We start from the raw sequence: 24185 nt of genomic DNA on the forward strand, positions 1-24185 counted from the left end.
AAAAGTTCGCTTCTGACGCTGCGGAAGGGGCGGGGCCTGGTGGGTGGGCGGGGCTTGGGTGGCTGTTGGTTAGGATGGGAGAGCTTACCTCAAGGCAAGGTTTAGGCGGGAAAGGCGCTGAGGGGAAAAACGGCGCTTTATTGACGGGTGGGGATTTTTGGGATAATGTTTAATTTTGAAACCTAGAATGCCGTTAAGGGATAAGTTGGGAAGTGTGTATGGGAATAATGAAAGGAAAAAAAATGTATGAAGTGGGAAGTGTAACTGGAAAACTCAATATTTTTTTAAAAGAATAAAAAAGGAAACAGTGCTTCATACAAAAGGCCTTATACAAAGTCGGGCCATTGGTCCTCTGACTGGTAGTGGCTTTCAAAGGTTTTTAAGCAGGATTGCCCCCCCCCCTTTGTCCTCTGTGGGGTGGCAGGGATCCTTCTGTGCACTGTGCCTTTCATTGTCCCCTTGGTGTCTTCTGAGGTTGGCAGTTGCTGTCCTTGCTCCTTTGGGCCAGAATTGGTGTCCCACGTGTGGAAGCGATTTGCAGCTCACGGCTGTCCTGCTTCTGAGACTCACCTTCCTCCCCTGTGCAATCTTTCTCCTCCCCAGGGGCATAGCTGTCAACTTTCAGATTTGAAAATAAGGGCTCAGCAGCCTCACCTGTCCCGGGGACAGTCTACCGGATATCTAACAATCCGGGATAGCAGCGGGAAGTGGTGCTGGAATAAGGGAATTTCCCGCAAAAAAGGGGAAGGTTGACTGCTATGCCCAGGGGCTCCCCACCTGTCTGTGCTACCGTTCCTCCACAGTCCGCTCAGCTCCATTGAGAAGCTGCATCTTTGCTTGGAGCTGCTCTCCATTCTCTGCGCTTGCTACAGATGTACTTTTGCGTGTTCTGCAGCAAAAAGACAAACATGGCACAGGTGTTGCAGATCAGCTCCCGTAGTCTGTTTCTTGCTATCATGTCAAAAGCAGACTTGGAAGTTTATAAAAGCTGTGTAAAGTGCCCCACCAGCAGGAGAATATTTTTCTGATGCTGTAAAACCAGTCCCTGGTCAATGGATGAGCACCTAGACCTAAAACATGCTTGCTCTTCCTCCAGGAAATTTTCTTCCTCCATCTAACTACTGTAGAAAGTTTCTCTAAAAGATGGCTAGCATACAACTTACTAATGATACTTAAGAGACTGATTGGTCTAGAATTCCCTTTTTTGTAAATTGGGATAATGATTGCAAGCCCCCAGTCTGGTGGAGCACATGTAGTATGATCAATACATGTGAACAGGACAGCAAAAACTGGTGCCCACCATTCCAAGTTTGACTTTAGTAATTTGAGGGGCGGGTGCGGGTGTGTAATTACTACCTGGGGGCTTTGCCCAATTTAAGTCCAGAGGTGAACTTGCCAATTTCAGATAATGAAACGGGGCCACAGTACGCTCCCAGAAACGTGAAAGTGGTCAACGCCTTTTGGCAAAAAGCTTTTAATCTGACCTCCAAAATTGCCAACAATATATCCTTCCTGATTTGGCACTTGCTTTCTTATCCCTAGATTTGACCCCAAACTCCACCCTTAAATCTAAAGAATTAATTTCCTTCCTGTTCACAACAGTTAGTTATTGCCCAGCGATGGAAGGAAACCTCTAATATACCAACAGAGGTTGGGTTAATAATATCTGGAACATTGCATGTACAACACATCGATCGCAAGCCCCCAGTTGACCGCGGGGTTGTTTCTGGTCAATCTCAGGGTCTTTCTCTGCAACCTCGGGATCCACATCAGCTGCAAGGCTCTCTTTGATGGGGGGGGGGAGAGATTGCACACTGGTTTGGGGGTTGGGGGAGGAGAGGGACAGCTGTGATCATAGATCACAGGCTACTTGAAGTTGGACATGCCTGGACACTACACAGCATTAGCCTTCATAGGAGTAAAACTAAACTGGAAATAAAAATGATAGCTTCCAAACAGCTACTCATCTTCACGTTACCTGCACCGCTCTCCATGTCTATTGTACAAGAATGCAGAATGTATCATATCCTAAGAAGAAATCACAAGGTCTGCAAGAGAGGCTACACACTGGGCTGCCTTCCCCTCCTTTCTCACCTGTCTATAAAGGCTGGCTGGCTCCCTCCCTGACCTAGCTGTGCTCTGGTGTCCAGGCAGAGAGGTGGATGCTGGTCAGCAGAACAGGCTCTGTGACCTCAGTGAGTAGCTAAGGGAGGCATTGTGAGCTCCTCATTCAGGGGCTGTTTAAAAGGCCAGGCAGGCACCCTACAAGCTAGCCATGGTGTCCAGGCAGAGAGACGCTGGTCAGCGGGACAGCCTTTGGTGGGGACAGCCTATGCAACTTTACTGAATGAGACTCTCCTAAGGCCAGGCTGCTGCTGCTGCTGCACCACCAGCACCAGGCAGAGATTCAGGCCCCTGAATGAGTGTCTCTAAGAATTGCCTGCCTGCCTACAAGTTAGGCCCCCTCTTGCAGCAAGTGTGCCCTGATGCCCTGGTGTCAGTCTGCAGCGGAGAGGTGGGAACTGCTGTTGCTGCCTCTTGCCCTGGCTTGAAGCTTAAAAGTTAGAATATCCATTAGAGGCAATGCTCAAGGTGAGCTCTGCTTCTCCTGCTCCTCCTTTGCAGATGAGAGAATGGTGAGGGGGGGGTGCCCACCCATGTGGATGCGAGCCAGATGGTCCTGCTAACAGCTGGGTTAATCCACATGGGTGAGCAGGGAGAGGGGTGCCAGCCTCTGCCCAAATTGGGCTGCTGGCTTCAGCAGGGAGGGGGCATCAGCCAAAAGAAGCTTTTAGAGTGTTTTTTAGGCCTTTCCTCCAGGGTTATTTTGTTCCCTTGGATGCCTCAGATGCCCCCTTTCTCCACTTTTGGGGTTTCTTTTGGGGGCTTTCCTTTTTTCTTAGGGGGTTCTCTTTTGGGGGGTTAAGTATGCCTATCCCTTTTATGGCCAGGTCTCCCCTATCTTGCTTCCCATGGGTGGGTGGGCTTTGTTGGATTCCTTTAGGGATAGGTTCCAGGGTCTTCCTCCATCTCAGGCATTCACCCAAGTCTGGAGGTACAATTATTGTTTTCAATGCAACTAGTTTGTCTATAATGGAGAGTCTTCATTTATTCCAATGTTTTATATCCATATTTAGAGCTTTCCAAACTGTACTATAATTAAACTGATACAATTTGTTTGTTCACGTTTTGGGTAATTTGCACCCCCAGATATCTAAAACTTTTCCTAGCTATTGGAATCTTCAACATTGCTGTAAAGGTCTACTGCATATGAATGGGGTGGTGTATGAAAAAGCATTACCTCTGCTTTCTTAAAAGTATCTTGCAATCCTGAGACCCTGGAGAACTGTTCCAACTCTGTACATAGTATTTTGCCTGCTGTGATAGGGTTAGAGGTGCATAAAATTATATCCTCTGCAAAGAGGCCTGGATTTTGTTCATTTCTGTTTGCAACCACTTCTGTACGAGGAGGTCCCAGAGTGGTTTGGGGTTCTACCTGCTGGAGGACCAGAAACATTTCCTTGTTTGCGGCTGATGGCAAAGGGACAGAGCTCCCAATCTGGACAGTGGGGATCCTCTGTTCCTGTGGAATAGGGGCTAAGGTTCCACGATGGTAGAGGCCCACCCTGGCTAAAGATTTAGGCACCGGCTAAATCTTATACCTGTTAAGCTCACCTGTTTCTAGACTTTGGTGAGATAGGGGTTACAACAGCAACACAGATCATCAATCATCTAAAGAACAATTCCTATTTCAGGCTCTCACACCAGAGCGGAATCTAACCAAACTGCTTTTGGTTCTGGATCAATGTGGATCATTTATGGATATTTGCATATTTATCTACAGCTTTTCCTCCCAAACTGATGTTTTGTGTTGTTGCTCCCTATAAACTCTTGGTTCGTAAGCTGCTTTGGACTACTACTACTACTACTGCTAATAATAATAATTTATATTTATACTCCACCCTCCCCGAGCTCAGCAGGGCTCAGGGCATCTAATACCAATAAAATCACAGTAAAAACATAATGGGGGGGGGAGAAAAAAACAATTTAAAATACAGGTTAAAATGCAATTTAAAATTCAGCCTCATTTTAAAGGTAGCAGTAAATCAAGACCATAAGGGGAGGGAAACATAAGGGTCAGACTGAGTCCAAACCAAAGGCCAGGCGGAACAGCTCTGTCTTGCAAGCCCTGTGGAAAGATGTCAAGTCCCGCAGGGTCCTAGTCTCTTGTGACAGAGCGTTCCACCAAGTCAGGGCCAGTACTGAAAAGGCCCTGGCCCTAGTTGAGACCAATCTAACCAATTTGCAACCTGGGACCTCCAAAATGTTGTCATTTGCAATGACAATGCAATGTACATTGTTCTACAAAACTCAATGTAGACGGACAGTAGTACTGAAAATAAATATGTGATTTTGAAGGAGCCTCAGACTTTATTGGCACATCTAGTGAAATATATATTCAAGAGTAAGTCCCACTGAAGGCCATTGAATGGGCCTTAGTCATGGCTTATCTAAGCCCCATGGGGGGTACTGGGACCTTGACTAACTGGGGTGGCTTTTTCAGAGAATCTGCCTTTTTCCCTTCTCTCTTGCTGTCTATCACAGCATCCACTTGCATGTACCGGTATGTTACCGTCTCTAAGTTGTCCAAAGATTTCATCCATTCCCTGGCTATAAATCCTTACCTTCTCAGCTGGCTTCTCTCTGCTTCATGGGACAATGAAGCAGATCAGGAGAGCATCTAGATGGCACAATTTCCTACCTGCCATGTTGACAGGAATGCTGACACAAAAACCACATTTATCTAATCTGAGAGCACACCTTGCACTACTTACTGAACGATGTCCGGTAAGAAATGAGCAACGGAATAGCGATGGTGCAAACCTGTTTCCTGCTGTCTCTATGGTAACCCTGTGGAATGTGAGGAAGGGGCTAGGAGAATATTAGAATGTCATCATGAAAGGTGGAAGAGCAGCCCAGGGATGAGAAAAGGGTGATCAGTTCACCCTTCCTGGTTGGCCATTCATCTTCATGGGCTCCCTACACATTTTTAAACATGGTCATCTGAATTTTCCTTTGGAGATTGTTACTACCTTCCATGGAGATGATGTTGGAGAAAGAGAATTGCACTCTGGAGATGGCCAGCCGAGAGGAAGTTATAGGAAGTCTCAGACCATACGGTTTCTGCCTTTGTAACTTATCCCCACGATATCAAAATAAGCTCCAATGGACAAGAAAGGAAGACTCAAGAGCAGCAGGTGCAGACCCTAGCTCACTCCAAGCAGGCTTGGGAAGGCACAGCGCATAGAACGATTCCTGGCCCTCCCCAGAGGAGGAGGAGACAAGTGGTGGTGATAGGTGTCTCCCAACTGAGGGGAACAGAGGCAGCAATGTGCAGAGGAAACAGGATGCGCCAGAAGGGGTCTTCCAGGTGCAAAGATTGACGATGTGGAGGAGAAGTTGCCAAGTGTTATCAAGCCCACTGAGCACTACCCCTTCCTTCAGATTCATGTGGGTGCAAATGATACTGCCACACACAGTCTTTAACATATAGCAAGGGACTATGAGACTCTGCACATGGAGCTGAAGAGCCTTGGGGCATAGGTGGTCTTTTCATCACTCCTTCCTGTTGAAGGTTGTGGCCCAGGAAGAGAGTGGCTGTGTTGTGAGGCACCAACTGTGTGTCCCGAACCCCACTCACCAATGCTATAAAGGCATCAAGGAGGACAAGGAACACAACTTTGAGGCACTGTGGCATGACAAAAGCAACCTGAACAAATATTAGCTCCTCAACCAACCAACCAAAGTGTTTATCCCCTGAGTACTGCTGGGATTATAAAATTGTCATCCCCAGCGAGATAAAAAATGTCAAGTTATCCTGGATGCCACAAGAATATAAAGAAGTTAGAAGTAACTTATGACTCTGTGGCCCTCCTAAAATCACACCTAAAACTAAACTGGAGATAAAAATGATAGCTTCCAAACAGCTACTCATCTTCACGTTACCTGCACCCCTCTCCATGTCTATTGTACAAGAATGCAGAATGTATCATATCCTAAGAAGAAATCACAAGGTCTGCCTTTCCCTCCTATAGAAGGAGCCCCTTTCTCACCTGTCTATAAAGGCTGGCTGGCTCCCTCCCTGACCTAGCTGTGCTCTGGTGTCCAGGCAGAGAGGTGGATGCTGGTCAGCAGAACAGGCTCTGACCTCAGTGAGTAGCTAAGGGAGGCATTGTGAGCTCCTCATTCAGGGGCTGTTTAAAAGGCCAGGCAGATACCCTACAAGCTAGCCATGGTGTCCAGGCAGAGAGACACTGGTCAGCGGGACAGCCTTTGGTGGGGACAGCCTATGCAACTTTACCAAATGAGACTCTGCTAAGGCCAGGCTGCTGCTGCTGCTGCACCACCAGCACCCGGCAGAGATGCAGGCCCCTGAATGAGTGTCTCTAAGAATTGCCTGCCTGCCTACAAGTTAGGCCCCTCTTGCAGCAAGTGTGCCCTGATGCCCTGGTGTCAGTCTGCAGCAGAGAGGTGGGAACTGCTGTTGCTGCCTCTTGCCCTGGCTTGAAGCTTAAAAGTTAGAATATCCATTAGAGGCAGTGCTCAAGGTGAGCTGTGCTCCTCCTTTGCAGATGGAATGGTGAGGGGGGGTGCCCACCCATGTGGATGCGAGCCAGATTAGCAAGGCCTCTGCTCAAATCCTCTATACCACAATCCAACAGGAAGATTTCAGCCTCATTGGCCTCCCCTGGCTTGGTTTCTCCACCTGCAGCACCAAATTCCCTCAGCTTGTCCAGGGGACACCCAAAGGATCCCTGTTGGGTTGTCCTTCCCCCCCTCCCAGGGTCCTCAGGATGCTGAGACCAAACCAATGAGCGAGTCTGATATGGGGACGCTCTGCCTGAGGGTGCATCTTGAATTGGGGATGGCGCCAGGTCAGGCTGAACAAGAGTGCCATCAAGAGGGACAGGACTGGGGTGAGACACATAAGGGGGAGGGTCATATTCTTCAGGATCAGAAAGTACCGGGGGCGGGGGCAGAGGAGCCTTTTCTAAGACTGACTGAAACTTAACAAGGCTTTGTCAAATCAGGCTTCAACATTAAATCATGAAACAATTCTCCATAGTCATGTTCACCCCATTTCTCAGTGTTCCTAAGGAACTCCAACAATTTCAAAATAATGCCGCGATCTATCATTCCAAATTCAGGCCAAACAACAAGTTCACTGAAGTCATAAAGGGCCCATTCCTGCTGGCAAAATTGCCTTAATTTTTGCGTGGTCAAGTTGCCCCCCAGCCCTCCCGCTACAATGGACCAATTATTTAGTGGAATTGCACCCATCTGTGCCGCCCACCCTGCACCCATCCTTGCCCCTTCGGGGGAAGTAGCCAGCGCCCACCCACCCACCCTGCACCCATCCCTGGGTGGTAGATCACTGCCTGTTTTTGATATTGGATCGTAGATCACAGGCTACTTGAAGCTGGACATGCCTGCTGTATCAGTACGCCTCACATACCATTGGCAACCTCCAAAAAAGATACCTTTGATACAATCTGGTTTCCTTTTTTCTCTTTTATTGAAGAGGAACAGGATATTTTAATGCCTTCATCACAGAAGTGTCTGTGGAGGGGGTATATTCATTGAAAACATTAGGTTTTTTCCGTTTCTTTTTCAAAAAAGCCTACCTGTTTGTTAAGTCTGGCACCAGAGGTCCTTCTCCAAAGATGGCTTAATAAAATGTAGGCTTAATAAAAATTACTATTATTTATAAGCTGCCACGTGACTGGGTTGCCCGGAGAGACACATTTTAGACATTTAAATATATATACCGGTATATATTTCCCAGAATTTTAACTGATTTTATATGTACTGTTTTTGTATTTCTACTGTTGCTACAATAATTGCTTTTGTTTCTGATGTTTTTCATATAAAGTAATTCCCAAGATTACTTGCCAACAAAGGTCCGTATAGTTAAAGCTATGGTTTTCCCAGTAGTGATGTATGGAAGTGAGAGCTGGACCATAAAGAAGGCTGATCGCCGAAGAATTGATGCTTTTGAATTATGGTGCTGAAGGAGGCTTTTGAGAGTCCCATGGACTGCAAGAAGATCAAACTTCTCCATTCTGAAGGAAATCAGCTCTGAGTGCTCACTGGAAGGACAGATCCTGAAGCTGAGGCTCCAAGACTTTGGCCACCTCATGAGAAGAGAAGACTCCCTGGAAAAGACCCTGATGTTGGGAAAGATGGAGGGCGCAAGGAGAAGGGGACGACAGAGGATGAGATGGTTGGACAGTGTTCTCGAAGCTACCAGCATGAGTTTGACCAAACTGCGGCAGGCAGTGGAAGACAGAAGTGCCTGGCGTGCTCTGGTCCAGGGGGTCACAAAGAGTCGGACACGACTAAACAACAACAATTCCCAAGACTTCACAGGGATATGGGAATCTAATCCATGTGTGCTACTTTGTCAACCTCTGGATCTGTTTTCCAGAAAGTAGCTGAGTCATGAGTCTATGATGCAGCAATTAACTTCTGCCAGTTCAATCTTGTCGCAGGAAACCCGCCCCCCAATCATTCAGTTTGTACAAACTCTGACACACTCATACACGACATACGCTATGCTTCTGTTATAAATTCATAGAAAATCAACCATACATCGGATCTGCACTGTTCCACTTTTATTTTACTCCATGGAGGAAGGACTACAAAATGGGGAAGGTTTGATACAGGGCAGCCATAATCTCTTGAGCATACCAGCACATACACAGGAGCCCTGCCCAGTTGCTATGCCAACCCTGATGGTCCTAGACAGAAGACCATCAAGGTCACAAAGAACTTGCATATGGGAGTGGATTCAACACGGACTGGAACAAAGGACAATGATCAGCTCTTCCCTCTGGGGGCAGGAAACTGCAAACTCCCCTTTGTCTTCTGGAAATGACTCATGGGGAGGGGGAAAGGAGGAACCAGGTTGCCTCCACAACTCCTCCCTCAACCCCTCCTTTTTGTGATGTGTCAGTGATGTAGTTGTGATGTAGTTCTAGGGGTGTAGATTGGGGGATTAGTAACTAATAAATTTTGGGGTCTTCTTTTGTTCTGGGCTTCCATTTTGTTTCACCTAGTGGCAGGTGGGAGTCCTGTCACGACAGTCTTCAATAAAGACCAAGCCTACTGGCTGCTGTTTCTCTGGTATTCCTGGCTGGTATCCTTGTTTTTTTGTCCAAGGGAGCCCTCGGATTTCTCCGTTAACAATCTCAACGCCTGTTTCTTTTTTCCTTAATTTAATTTTCATATTCCTTCTTTAGGGACAACCATTACATAGGTAAAGATGACATATCTAGCTTTCCCAACAAGATTTTTCTTCATATCTAAACACCCTTTGTCAAACTAAGGTTTAGACATGTGGGGGTGGGGGTGTTTAGTGGTTATTACATAAGAATTTTGCAGATATGTAATTAGGTTCTGATAGGAATGTAAAACATATTCTGGTGATCTTACAGATAGCAGGGAGTCTCTTAAAATGAGGCAGATTTCCAAGTATACCAGGTGGAATGAGGCCTGCTCTTATTTAGCAGTCCCATTGACACAAGCAAATCTTAAATCAGCCAATCTTGACCCTGGTTCACAGTCAACATATAAACCTTGCACCTTAAGGTTTAAGATTACAATTAAAGGAAAGTGATCACTTTCAGTACTTACAGCCTTCTTAAAACTTGGCACCAGATTTAATAGATTATGAGATACCATTATGTGGTCGATTGTTGATGCCCCCATGCCTGATGTATATGTGAATTCACCATATTTATCTCCCTCAATGCTCCCCCCTCCCACATTCAATATCACCAAATCTGTTTACCATTTATAGATGAGACAGTCACCAAAATGTTTATAAATCACTTAATCATTGGGGCCCAGTCTGGAATCAATCAATCAATCAATATTTATTACGGCAAACAGCCAGTATAGCCTGGCATTAAAGTCACCTTCCAAAATCACAGATGCTTCTGGGAAAATATTTTGTACAAAAACTAATATTGCTATTTTGTTCTTCTGTTTTCATATCTTAGCTCAATACATTCTGTTACTTCATGTCCAACACTATTTTAAGCCTCCTATTACACTGCATAAAATTTGTATCAGAATGGACAATCTGGAAAATCGTTCCTCTTTTAAATTTCCATCCTAAAATTTTTTTTAAAAAATCTCAAAAACCTGCGTTTGAAAACTATTGGGGGGGCGGGGGGGGGGACTAAGAAAACACTGCCACCAATTTGGCCAATAATTTGAATTGCAGTGCTGAGGTTAAAAAATCCCCTCTCTTCTGGGGGTGGTGAAACTGCTGTTAGCAGCACCAAAATAACCTCCCTATGGTGCAAGCCTGGGCCATATATATGGAGGCCGTGGGCTGTCGATACGACAAGACTACCCCCTTGGCCTCACTGATGTGGTCCAAAGGAAAGCAGAGCAATGTTTGGCACCAGCTTGGCTGCAGGAGTTGCTGGAAGGAGGCATACAAGACACCATCCAACTATCTTACAGATTTCACTCTAGATTTATGTAGAGTTTACTCCTTAGGCTTTTCTTCTCCCGAAGCTATCCCACAAGGGAGGCTTAGGATCAGAGTTTTCCTCCCTCTCCCATAGGGGCTACCTTCCCAGGTTGATGAGTCCCATTTGCCCCTCACTTCCCTCTACAGCACATGCAGAAACCACTTTCTTGACTGTTGGACACACTTTTGGTCTCATCCACTCAATCCACCAGAGCCTGTCTTCACATGAAAGGAAAGTCCCTAATTCACCAAGGGTTTGAGATCAAATGCACATGTAGAAATATCAGGGAGCATTTCTAACCTTATTCCCTCCAGACTTTATGGAGTGGCAGAGATCTGCTTGTCCACACAATGGTCTCGTGAAGTAGGTTAAGCTGAGAGAATAGCAACTGGCCCAAGTTCACTAACTGAACATTGCGGTTGAGCAGTGTTATGAACTTGGTCCTAATACAAAATGCTGCACCACCTTTTCAGTCCAGGTTCCCCTTTTGTGGAACGCTCTCTCACCAGGGAAGCACAGCTGGTACCACCACACAGGTGTGTGTTTTAAGGCACCAGGCAAAACATTTCCTATTTACTCAGGTGTGTGGTTTTAATTGGGAGGGTAGTTAGATATGTCAGCGGACTTAGCTATACTCATTTTTTAAGCAGGATTAGTTGGACTTGTTCAAATTAAATACATTGTCAGATGAGAAATACTCATTTGTGTGTTGCTGTTATTTTTTAAATGTCTTTAATATTTTACTGTGTAAGTCGCTTATGGGCACTTGAGTACAGAAGTGCAATTTAAAAACAATAAAGAAATAAAATAATTTGAAAAAATCTACCAAAGAACATTTCTTGAAGAAAAAAAGCATAAAAGTTTATTGTATGCAAAAATCAAGAGAAGACACTCCATGGTATATGTACATTAATTTACAAGAAAAAAAATAAAGAGGCAAGTAATTATTTACAAGATGTCCCTTTTGAGTACAAATACACACATACACACACTCACACTCCCAACATGGATCTTTTTATTTACAAGCAGAAAAAGGCCCCGAAACAAACAAACCCTGAAGCAAAGCCAAATAAAACAAAATTTTAAGATGTTAAAAGGTGGAAATGGGGACTCAGGCATATTATAAGCTTCAGGGGAGAGAGGCATATGCGAGGGTCTGTCTACACATTATGAGGAATGCTGAATGTAAGGACGTATCACTAGTTGCTTTTACCAAATGTTGGAGAGTGGTGGGCGGGATGATGATCAGCAGCAGCAGCCATGTCTTCCTCATTATGTGTAATTAAAAACCCCTAAGGCCCTTATTTGCTAAATACCTGGAGTTGTGGCCTTGAAGAAACCCCGTGCTTAACTTACTGGACCCAGGAACATCTGTGAACATTCAAAATAGGGAGTCAGCACTGACTGGATATTCCAGGAGCCTTTTTGCCTTCATTAATTTTGATGGAGGACAAAACAAAGAGCTGACGAGAAACTGGCCAGTCTAGATTGTACTTCAACAGCAAGGTAGCAAGGGGACCAGATTTCTGCTCTGGACTCAAATGCAATTGTGAGGTGTAAAGGTCCGTTTTGACCAGGTGCAAGTTGATGCAAGGTTCTACCTCATACTGATGAGTTTTTGAACCAACCATGAACCGCACTATAGGCCTTAAATGTTATTTACTCTGGCTGTTAAACCAATCTGAGCAAAGCATCCTTCATACACTGCTTGAAAAGGCGCCTGTGGTAGGTGAGAGGAGCCATGTCACTGCCAGCCTTTAAAAGGAAGAAGCCAGCCCAGTACAGATCGTATGTTGATTGTCAGTAACTCATGCAGGAAAAGGCCCATTTTACTACAGCCAACTTCTGGCTTGGCTACTTTGTTCTCAAGATGTTTTTATGGGCAGAAACTAACCACGGGGCTTCCCCATGCCCAGCCTGAGATTTACTTCCCACAATGGCAACATCCTACCAAGGCTGATGTAGAGAGGAATGTGCTAGCAGCTCTCTGCCCCCTGCTCTTCCCTTGCTGTTCATGCCCAGAGCTCACATTGTTGGGCTACAGCTCACTAGATCGCACTGCCGGTTCCAGTTTGTGGGACAATGCTGTTAGAACCTTGTTGAACTTCTCGTAGCGCTCACTCTGGCTGCTCTCGGCCCCTCGGCTGCCCCACAGGAGGCGCAGCTGGAATTCTGTGCTGAAGATCTCAAGTAGCTCTGGCTGAGGCTGGAAGCCTGTAATGAAAGAACAAGCGTGCTTGTAGAGAAACTGTTGGATAATGCCTTGATAGACAAAGCCTATGATTCTATGGGAGTGGCTGTGGAGACCACATAAAACCGGTCTTAAAAGACCTGCATTGGCTCCCAGTACGTTTCCAAGCACAGTTCAAAGTGTTGGTGCTGACCTTTAAAGCCCTAAACGGCCTCAGTCCAGTATACCTGAAGGAGTGTCTCCACCCCCATCTTTCTGCCCGAACACTGAGGTCCAGCGCCAAGGGCCTTCTGGCAGTTCCCTCACTGCGAGAAGCCAAGTTACAGGGGACCAAGCAGAGGGCCTTCTCGGTGGTGGCACCTGTCCTGTGGAACGCCCTCCCACCAGATGTCAAAGAGAAGAACAACTACCAGACTTTTAGAAGACATCTGAGGGCAGCCCTGTTTAGGGAAGCTTTTAATGTTTAACGGACTACTGTATTTTAATACTTGGTTGGAAGCCGCCCAAAGTGGCTGGGGAAACCCAGCCAGATGGGCGGGGTATAAATAATAAATTATTGTTATTATTATTATTATTATTATTATTATTATTATTATTATTATTATTTCTAATTCAAAGAGAGAAACCACATGGGAATGCTTAAGGGTCTGAGGGCACAAATATTTCTTATTTTGACAACCATTTCGTTCTGGTTGGTACCCATATAAATATGGGGATGATTGTTGTTGTTTTGCACCCCCTTTTGACACCTGTAGGGTGGAACCGCCTGTACCACCCTAACTCCAGCACTGACAGTGGTGATCCAGGAGGACCCCAAACATACTGCTACTCAAGGCAAAGGAGAAGATGCCACCGTCCCCTGCTACATTCCGCATGCAGAAGCCAAGTTGACAGGCAGATCAATCTTAGTTCGACATTGGCATCAGGATGCCTGAAGGCTGCAGGCTAGTTTAGGGAGTGCAGAACAGGCCATGGGGCACACCCTGCTCTGTCTTCCCAACATGTTCTTAGCTGAGCTTTGTTCCACATGGCCTTCCTTACCCTGCAGCTTCATCTCTGCGTTGGTGTGGTACAGTCCGCCATGATGAGCCACCATTCGTGCCGCTTCCAGGTGGGCCATGACTACTTCCACACCATTGTCCAAGTTTTCCCAGGGCTCGGGGTTTTCGGGAACTGCTGCGTCCCGTTCCAGAAGTGTGATGAGGGGCACTATGTGTGGGAAGGTGGTGTTGGACAATGGGGGGCCTTCTGGAAGAAGAAAACAAAAGGATTTATTTATATGAGGAGCTGAGCTGTCACTGCATATCTTGCCCTGCACCATTTCCTTTTGACTAGCTGCAGCCCTTCAGAAATACTCTGTTTACAAGTTTGAGGTTCCTGGTCTGCACTATACTAATCCGGCTATGCCCACCAACCCTTCCCTGGCAATATTAAAGAAATTGTACTGCATTAGTCAGACCTCACCTGGAGTACTATGGCCAGTTCTGGGCACTATGCTTAAAGAAAAATGTAAAAGTGGTTTAGAGGAGGATAGTGATGATGGTCTAGATTCTAGAAAGCTGCTGCTCATCAGAGCAGATAATGCTGGGCAACATGGGCCTGGCATAAAGCAGCTTCCCATGGTTCTATGTCTCTCACATGCAAGTTCTTTGCTATGCACCCTGGACCACAGCACAGAATTAAAAGCAAAACCTTCACTGGAGGTTTTTAGGCAGAGGTTGGCTGGCCATCTGTCATGGATCCTTTAGCTGAGATTTCTTCGTTGCAGGTGGTTGGAATAGGTGATCCTTGGGGTCCCTTCCAATTCTACAATTCTATGAAATATTTGCTAATGCTCAGACAAACAACACTAGACAGATAAATATACAAGCCTAGTTTCTACATGGTGCCTAGAGAATAACCTGCACCTAAATATTAGCAAGACAAAGGAGATGGTGTTGGACTTTTGGAGGAAGAGAGGGGAACTAGCTCTGTTGTATATCGGGTGTGTGGGGTGTGTGGAGAGAGTCTCTTCCTTTAAATTCCTGGGAGTTTGCCTAGTGAAGACCTCTCTTGGAAAAACAATATAACTCAGGTGGTTAAGAAGGCCCAACAGAGACTCCATTTTCGCAGGGTCTTGCAAAAGAACAATGTTAAACAACAATTGATGACCTCCTTCTACCGGTCCACAATAGAAAGTGTCCTCTCATATTGTATCACAGCCACGGACAGAAAGTCTCTACAGAGGGTGGTGAACACAGCGCATGATATCATGGGCTGTCCCATGAGCCCACCAGATGACATCACAAGGGATCATTGCCTTAGGAGAATGAGAAGAATTCTCAGGGACAATTCACACCCCGGCCAGCACCTCTTTAATCTTCTACCCTCGGGCAGGAGATATAGAAGTATAATCAGTTGTACCAACAGGCTAAAAAACAGTTTCTATCCGTGGGCTGTTAGGCTGCTGAATGGAAAATAATATAGTGCAACTGACTTTCAGGGTTGGTGTGTTGTGTGACAAGCACACAGAGTGCAATGAGATTGAGTGTTTGTGGGGGGGGAAGGGAGGCTTGGTTAATTTCATTGTACATAGGTTGTACATTGACAATAAAGCTATTATTATTATTATTATTAGTTTCAAAACTTAAGCATTTCTTTCATTTTGCTATCTGAGGCAAAAGACATGATGGCACTCTACTCCAAGGCGTATACAGAAGCCAACTGGACTGGTAGTTGAACCTTACTCCAGTACTGCTGAAAGGACTGTGCCTTCCAGGGGCAGGCTGCATTGTACTCCCAGCTCAGTCCACTCCCCGCCCCTTAGCAACTGCTGCCTGAGACAGCTGCCTCACTTTGCCTCATCATAGAGCCGGCCATGTCTGTTAAGTAACAAACACAACATGTGAAACTAGATGATGCAGCAGAACAGCAGACTCTGCGTAACCTAAAAGGGAGTGAAACCTGAGGGCAGGCTCACCAAGATGGGGTTTGGCTACCTTACTTCCAAGGCTTACCTTTGCCTTCGTTCAGGCTTTTAAGGAAAGGCTTCAGCTTCTTCTCATAGAGAATAGCTCCCTCCGTGTGACGCTGGCGTAGAACCATCCAGGTCTGCTCCAGACGTGAGATCTGAAAGCCAAGGGGGAAAGGGAAACATAAGGGGAGGGGCACTGAAGCAGAGCTATTTATTTATTAAATTTGTATACCTCCTTTCACCCAAAGATCATGGGGCAGCTCACAACATAAAAGCACAAAACACATTGTGGGGGCTGCAGGTGAGCAACCTATGCCTGGAAGGGATACTGATAAAACCTGGCCTGGCTCACAAAGCTCCTGTACTGAGAGGTTTGCTGGGATGATTTGTGGTGATTTGGGGTGTCTCTCTGGTTCCCTTGGGCTCCTTCTCATGGTTTCTCAAAGGGGCTTTGGATATCATCCGGAAACGCAAATAAGCGTAACAGCCTGGAAACTCCACTTTCTTTATTTCTTTGCACATCCACTGCAATTTCTGCCTGAGGCTCATGCTGAGCCAAAACTGCACATCTGTCCTGCTTCAGTTCTTCAGGCCTGACTATGGAAGCACTCAAAAAGCCAGTGAGGGTGTCTTGCACACCTGTTTAATGGAGCTTCTGGTAGTATCCAAAGCCCAAACTCCTTCTACAAGGATGCTGGTAGCCCAATTTGCTGATGGTCTGCAGGGGATTCCAGAGATCAGCAAAAATGCAAGCTGTGGGTAGGGGCAGGGCAGTGGCCAAAAAAAAGGCCACTTGCTTGTGCTCACACAAGTACCTGGGTCATTTCAAGGGCATCCATCACAGCAGCAAAACTGAACATGTTGCCCATGGTACTCTTCAGCTCAGCAGCCAGCTGGATGGTCTTGTGAAGAAGGGAGGCCCTCTCTTCCATGCTTCCTGTGCAGCCTAGAATATCTACAGCAATCATTATGGTCATGGTATGGAACCTAAGGAAGGAGAAGAGGGAAGGAAGAAAGTGAGGAAGCCAGCTGGAAACAAAGAAAGGGGTGCAGAAGAAGTGTTTCCAGATTTCTACTTCCCCAGCCAGCAACTTGGGTATTCAGAACCTTTGGGCAATGGGTTTCTTAAGGGCTAGATTTTTAAAAAAAGCAAAAGCTCAGAGTGCCAGAATGCTAAACTCTGCACCTAGTTTCACATTTCTTGCCCTTGAATCTCCACAGTGCTGCCTAAAAGGCAGCAGCCCTTATCTCTGCAGGAGAGACAGACATTGCAGGACTGTGCTTAGCAACGAGGGACCTGCCCACCCAGCCCAAAGCATCTCTTTTGTTTGCCTGCCCCTCGAACTCTACCTTTCCAACAAATCAAGCCGAAGTTGATGTCCGTGGGGCAGGGTGAGTAGCTCCATCCCTGAGCTCACTCCCATGAGCCTCTGCATCTCCTTGGTAACGCCCAGTATCCTAGCAACCTGCGACAAAGAGGGGAAAGTGGTTTGATTTCCATCCTTGGATGCAGAAGGGAATCTTCACAATGCAAAGGACTGATGATGATAATGATGATGATGATATTTTTAGTTACTAAAAAAGTCACTGAAGAAACAATTGTTATTTGTTAGAATATCTGCAGCCACAAATCACTGTTCTTAACTGATGCTATTTCAGCTTTATATCCCACTTTTCTGCATTTCTGCACGAACTAAAAATAATTTTGTAAAAAAGCTGCAGCAGTGGGCCTAATGCAGAGCCTTGACCCTCCCCTTCAAAATTTCTCGCACTAGCTGTGTTGAGCATACAGAATGGCTTGGACAGTGCTGGTTTTTCCCTTTCCCAGAGTCCTTCATGCCTGTATAACAGGCAATAATTAAACAGGTCACAGAGCTGGGTCTGTGTCCTCTGGAGCAAGGGGTGTCTCTGAGCAGGAGGAAGGCAAGATGGAGAAAGGCTGTCCTCCTGCAGGTTCCCTCACTCTGGCAGCTTCAGCTGCTGTGCAAAACATCTGGGGACGGGCTCAGCAAAATTCTCTGGTGACAGGCTGTCGGCTTCAGCCTGGGAAGAACAGATAAGCGTCTGTTCTGGACCAGCCAAGGACAGCCTTACTCCTGGGACAATTTTGGTAGGTCTGCTTGCCAAGCAAGTGAATAAACACTTGGCGCTGACAAGAGAGACGGGCATCACAGTGCAAACACTTAAAGCCCAGAGCGTGCCATCCTGTGTAATGAGACTTAAAATAAATTAGCAGCCATTAATTTTCCATGAACCTGTGATTGAATTACAGAGGGCCAGGGAAAATTGGGGTTCGGGGCACAAGCCCCTGGAGGCCCTTGGCATGGTGCTCTCTGGTATGCCCTCTCATAAGTTAGTGCCCCAACCACCACCAGGCGACCCCCCTTCTATGCCAGTACCCCTTCCCAGCAGGATTGTCCAGTGGAGGTAATCCTCCTTTTGGCTCCAGGTGGTCACCACTTTAATTTCCTACAAGGTCCCAGGCATATTGTCACATCAAGTCAATGTGGAATATAAGGCTGGTGACCAACCTACATGTGCTTTCTCTGAATGTGCAGGTCAGCCCAGAGCTGATCACCCAAACAGAATTCCCAGTGTCCAAATGCAATGCACTCTGTCTGGGGCTACCTTTGAAGGTGACCCGGAAACTACAACTAATCCAGAATGTGGCAGCTAGACTGGTGACTGGGAGCAGCCACCGAGACCACAGTACGTTTCCGAGCACAATTCCAAGTGTTGCTGCTGACCTTTAAAGCCCTAAACACCCTCAGTCCAGTATATCTGAAGTTGCGTCTCCACCTCCATCGTTCTGCCCGGACACTGAGATCCAGCTCCGAGGGCCTTCTGACGGTTCCCTCACTGTGAGAAGCCAAGTTACAGAGAACCAGGCAGTGGGCCTTCTCGGTACTGGCACCCGCCCTGTGGAACGCCCTCCCACCAGACGTCAAAGAGAAGAACAACTTCCAGACTTTTAGAAGACATCTGAAGGCAGCCCTCTTTAGGGAAGCTTTTAATGTTTAACAAACTACTGTATTTTAATACTTTGTTGGAAGCCGCCCAGAGTGGCTGGGGAAACCCAACCAGATGGGTGGGATATAAATAATAAATTATTATTGTTATTGTTGTTGCAATGCCACCAGCACAGCTGGTACTAACTGGCCCTATTCTGAACGAGAGGCAGCCCAAAGAGGCCACCAGCAACCCAAAATCCCATACCAGGCAATCCACTTGGGTGATATGTTTGGCCAGAGTCTTGGCGTCCACTTCTGCTAGGAGTTCCTTGACCTTCTTGAGCACTGCCATCTCCAGGGGCTTGTTTTCCAGAGGGATAAGGAGCGACTGGAAGATAGCTGGGTTGAAGGAGGAGGTCCTTTCCACAACAGGGACAAAAAAGCCCACACTGTTCAGATCCAGCCTCTTCCTGGGCCCCACCTCCACGTCAGAGCCATTCAGAGCAAGCCCTCTCTGGCCCTCATCTCCTTTTAGCCTCTCGACGTAGCTCTTGGCTGGCATCTGTTTGCCCTCTGCAGTTGGCCTGTCCCACTGAACGGGGGAAGGAGGGTGGAGCTGGCAGTAATGTCCTGTGTCCGGATCGCTATAGCTGCTGACCGAGGGAGAAGGAGAGGCCCTTGAGTAGCCATGGGAAGGGGTTGAGTGGGGGCTGTCGGACTGGTCAGCCTTGCTACCATTTCCTTGGCACAGCTGTGGTTCACTGGAGCGTCTTATGACGGGGGATGACGGGGTTATGCCACTGCCCGCTTGGCCAGTCTGTGGTTTTAGCCGAGTAACTGCAAAGAGAGGTAGAGAAAGGGTTTTTTTTTATTGTAAGAGTGGACACAGGCAGCAAAACAATTATTTGGTTTGCAACGGTAACGTGTTATGAGGTCCACACAATCATCTGTGTGTGCCCATGTTGCCACTTTATAACAATTTCATCAAAAATCTGAACATCAAATTCACTCAAAAATGGTGCCAAACTTGCAAATTCTCCCCTGAAAGGTGGAAACAGAAGGGTTTTTTATCATAGGGCAAGAAATCAGCCCTCGACTACTTAACCTGTGGAAAAAGCATTGTGAAGTGTGGGATAATAATTACTTAACACAGCATAGTATAACCCCCACCCCCCAAAATCAAATTAGAATGAACGCTCAATAGTTGACATCATATGACCTCCCTGCAAGTTTTGTGCAGATAAATTATCATTTATTTGTATGCTGCCTTTCCAAAGCTAAAACTATGCTCAATGCCGTTTCCAACATAACAAAAAGTAGTCATAAACAATAAGCAAAGCAACAGAAAGTACACAACCAAACTGAACAATTTCCACATAAATCAAAAGATCCAAAATAAAGATAAAAACTAACAGCAGCAACCTCTGCCAAAAGAGTCCCCTAAACAATTACGCAGCCCATTTATGTAGGAGGACTTAATAAAAGATAATCTGGAAAGGACCAGAAAGTTTTGGGCTAAAGACCAGGACAAAAATGCTTTATAAACAGTAGGGAGAAGTTCTCACATGCCATTGTGATTACTCTTTATTATACGTTGAATATTTCTCTCACCCTCTCCATTTTATTTTTATTTGCTTTTTGAAAACCGTTCCTACCTGTGCTGTAGGCTGCAGTTGCAGGGCTCTCAGAGATGGGAGACATTGAAGAGTGGAGGTCTTGAATTTGATCCACACTGACTGCACAATTCCGGATGATGTCTCGGTGATGTGGCAAGGAGACGCTAGGCAAAGGGTAAAAGAAGGTGTTGGCACAAAATCCTCCCAAGAGGACCAAGCAGGGCCAGACTAGGGCCAGACCCATGGAATAAGTGGGCATTGTTGCTTTGATTAAGGCAAAAAGTGCAGCGGCCAGGGACTCTGCCTGTTTGTAGAAAAGCACAATGCCCACATCAAGTGGACCTGCTTTATCTTCCCTCAATCTTAGTCGCCTCACTTTGCCAATGACATGGGCCTGTTCTGTTTGTGTGGTGCCCTAATCTGGGTCCAGGATGCTAAGGTCTCCATCAGCTGGGACACTTTTTCCATATGAGATGTGTGGTGGCATCACCCAGCCACAGTCCTCATCATGGAGGATGGATTACCAAATTGCATAAGCCAGCAAGGGAGTCGGTTCCAATTGAAGGCCACAGTACCGTAAAAGTAAAGTATTATTCAAAAGCAGGAGTTCTATTTCACACAGGGGGACTTACGAGCCCCGGGGATATAGAGAAGATGCTTCAGTTTCTTCAGACCCAGAGCAGGAAACCTCTTGCTATTGAGAAGCTTGGTTCAGCTGGAACTCCACACAAACCTCAGAACCGTGGGTGGTATTCAACTAGGTTCCACTCAGAGCAGACCTACTGAAATTCAATGGACCTAACTTAGTTCTGCTCATTCATTTCAAAGAGTCTACACACAGCTGAATGCTGCCCTTTGTTTACTTTGCACATAGCCAAACAAATGAGTGTGGTGCCATTGTCAAGGAACCAGAGGAAGCTATAGTGGTTTTAATAGGACCTTCTCCATAGTTTCGTGTCTTCCCACCTACCCACAATGTGAACAATGATGAGTATAATAAGCCCACTGCAAGCGTAATGAGTCCCCAGAAACTTTTGTTATACCTAATGCAAGTGTATCTGATATTTTATTATTTTTATTGATTTCTATTTTGTTTGTTATTATTTTACTATATATGAGGTTTTAACGTTTCATGATTGCAAGCTGCTCTGGGATTACCTTCTGGCTGGAAATAGTTTATATAAATAAATAATAAGCAAGTGAAGGTACCTCTATTCAGCTGTTAATTAATTCTGAGAAAGAAATTAAGAGGCTTCCCCCAAAAAGCATCTTCCCCTGGTAGTTAAGCCTAAGGACTTATCCACACTTACCTTTTGCAATGCTCTTTACAGGTACAGGCCCACACTTTAACGATCTGTATAAGAGCATTGTTGTTGCCATGGAGCATTTCCCACAAAAACCTACTCTTCAGCACTCAATCAGAGCAAACATCAATTTGGGTTTTCTGCAGGTTGCCATTTGCTCCGATTCAGCTTTAAAGAGCAGGTTTTTGTTTAGAAAGCTCTGGAGCGAAAAGAAAAACGGGGAGGTTGCGTTTGGTCACAGAGCTTTAAAGTGTGGACCGTGCCTGGAAATAAGCAGAGGAAAGGGAAGTGTGGAAAAGCCCTCACTTGGGAAATTTCCAGGGAAATGCCTCCATCTTTTCCCCATGAGGGGCACCTCAATCACCTAGCTGTGGGTTCTGATTCCCCCACACCTTCGTCTGACCTCTCCACTCCTCTGTGACAGGAAATGTGAACTGATTTGTAGGACTCAGACCTAGAACTCATTAGAATTCAGGAGGTAGGGGTAGGATATAAATTTAATGAATGAACAATATATTTGACCTCATCTTTGCTTGATTCTGAACCCTTTTCCTGGATGTTTCTAGCCTTGGCTGCTCTCCAAGATATCCAGGCACTGTCCTCCTACGAGCCCATGCTTGCCTATGCCAGCAACTCAGGATATTGCTTCTTTTTGCCTTCCCTTCCTCAGGACAGGTAATTAACAGAATCTCTCTCCACTTTCCTCTCCCTCCCTGTCTCTGAACCTTCATGTTGACCCCAATGCCTGGTCCACTGCGGTCCATACTGCAACTCTGTCCAGTTCCCAAGACACACTCCATTAGGAGCAATCTCCTAGCCCCCTGCCCACAATAGGAACCATTTCAGTTTATGGCCCAAGCAATGTGGACCTGGGTACTTGATGGGATTTGCAATTCCAAAATCTCTTGCTATTTTATATTTCTGTACTTGCAGCTCAAGCTGCAAAGCCATTTCACTCACTGCCTGCCATCTTTGTGGAAATTATATTCATTTATGTTGATATTTTTTTGCTTCTTCCCAGTTCCCACAAGTGAGAAAAGCAATACTGGCATTTCTTAAGTAACTGTGCCTGTTGCAGTAACCTCAATTCCATGCAGTTGTCTCTAGAAAAGAACCCTGAAGTTGTATGTCTATGAGCAGGTGTTAAAGGATACAAGCTCATGATCACTTGTCTCCCTTGGAGCCAGAGGGTTGTGGCTAACTAAGTTCTACTCAGAACAGACCAATTAAAACTAATGGGCCTAAGTTACCCACCTGCATCATTTTCTACATGTCTCCTCTGAGGTTGAATGCAACCCAGAGCAGAGAAGACAATGGCAACTAGAGGGGCTGAGAGAAATAGGCACAGCCGCTGAGACAACGAGGCAGTCCACCACTGAGAGTGGAGTCCACAGTAGAAACTGCACAAGAGCAAAGGTGGTTCTCTAACACTGACAGCTGGTCTCCCTTAACATAGAAAGCTGGATGCACAAGGGGGCTCTGCAACAACCTGTTGCAGTACGCAATGTTTTTGGTCAGGGTGCCATCCAGCCAACCACACCCTCTTGCAGGATGCTCCATTCCATTTCCTCTCCCGCTGGCTTTCTGCCTACCCTGCCCTGCAGCAGTTGGCATTCCATGCCTATTGAACTTGCTCAGACCTCACTGGTCTGTGTTTGGCAGTCCCCTCCCTAGGGCTCCCTCTGCCACCTTGTTTTGTCTTTGTGTGACTCTTGGGAGTTCCCCCAAGCCTGCTGATGCTGCCTCCTTGTATGTGGACAGTGCCATTCTGGCTACATGCAGACTGGCTGTTGGAGAACAAGTTTGCCATTGTACAGGCTTACCTGGTTGGGCACCCATCACCCCTTGTGATTTTGTCGGCCGTCAATCCGTCAGTCATGGTAATGCTCCTCCGTTTGATGTGCCCCCCCTTCTGGCTGGAGTGGCTGTGTGAGCCACTGTGCTTCCCATTGGCAAGTCCATAGCTGGCCTCCAAGTAGCGCAACGGGAAAGTGCGATTGATGGGGCAGTAGAAGATGGCCCCGCTTTGCTCAGAGATTGGCTTGCGGTTGCCCACGTAGAAGCGCACCAAGGCTGGCACATTGTCAAAGCTCTCCTGCTCAAAGAGGTACTGGATGTGAGTGCGGCCTTCGCTGGACTTCACCATCACCTTGTTGATCTTGAAGTGGAGGGGCTCATTCCGCCAACGGCATGTCAGCACATAATCCCCAAGGCTGGTGAGTGAGTCGCGGATCAGGAAGTCCCCGTTCCTCTGAATCAGGCTCTCAGACACCTGAAAGGCCAGATGGAAGGTTTGTTTAAGAAAAATTTGCAATGCCCTGAAAGAAAGTGAGAGGCTCTTTGTTTGCTCAGATGAATGGCTTATCTCTCTCTCTCTTTAGAGAGAGAGAGTTTGGATTTGATATCCCGCCTTTCACTCCCTTTAAGGAGTCTCAAAGCGGCTAACATTCTCCTTTCCCTTCCTCCCCCACAACAAACACTCTGTGAGGTGAGTGGGGCTGAGAAACTTCAGAGAAGTGTGACTGGTCCAAGGTCACCCAGCAGCTGCATGTGGAGGAGCGGAGACGCGAACCCGGTTCCCCAGATTACGAGACTACCGCTCTTAACCACTACATCACACTGG

At 46.4% G+C, this 24185-nt stretch overlaps 1 protein-coding gene across 4 annotated transcripts in view; it reads right to left on the bottom strand.

Annotated features, from left to right (window-relative positions):
- Positions 1–11382: 11382 nt before the first annotated feature.
- The window catches only part of SH2D3C (SH2 domain containing 3C), a 73125-nt gene continuing 60322 nt past the window's right edge, over positions 11383–24185 (bottom strand). For all 4 annotated transcript variants that reach the window (XM_083721665.1, XM_083721666.1, XM_083721667.1 and 1 more), the window contains 8 exons: positions 23386–23834; positions 20298–20422; positions 18908–19479; positions 17042–17157; positions 16507–16678; positions 15735–15846; positions 13780–13986; positions 11383–12761 (listed from right to left, as the gene is read on the bottom strand). In XM_083721665.1, coding sequence (XP_083577791.1) covers positions 12586–12761; positions 13780–13986; positions 15735–15846; positions 16507–16678; positions 17042–17157; positions 18908–19479; positions 20298–20422; positions 23386–23834 — 1929 coding nt within the window. In that variant the 3' untranslated portion in view covers positions 11383–12585. The remainder of the gene's footprint in view (positions 12762–13779; positions 13987–15734; positions 15847–16506; positions 16679–17041; positions 17158–18907; positions 19480–20297; positions 20423–23385; positions 23835–24185) is intronic.

Source organism: Podarcis gaigeae, assembly GCF_964106915.1.
Source record: "Podarcis gaigeae genome assembly, chromosome: Z".
Taxonomy (NCBI): domain Eukaryota; kingdom Metazoa; phylum Chordata; class Lepidosauria; order Squamata; family Lacertidae; genus Podarcis; species Podarcis gaigeae.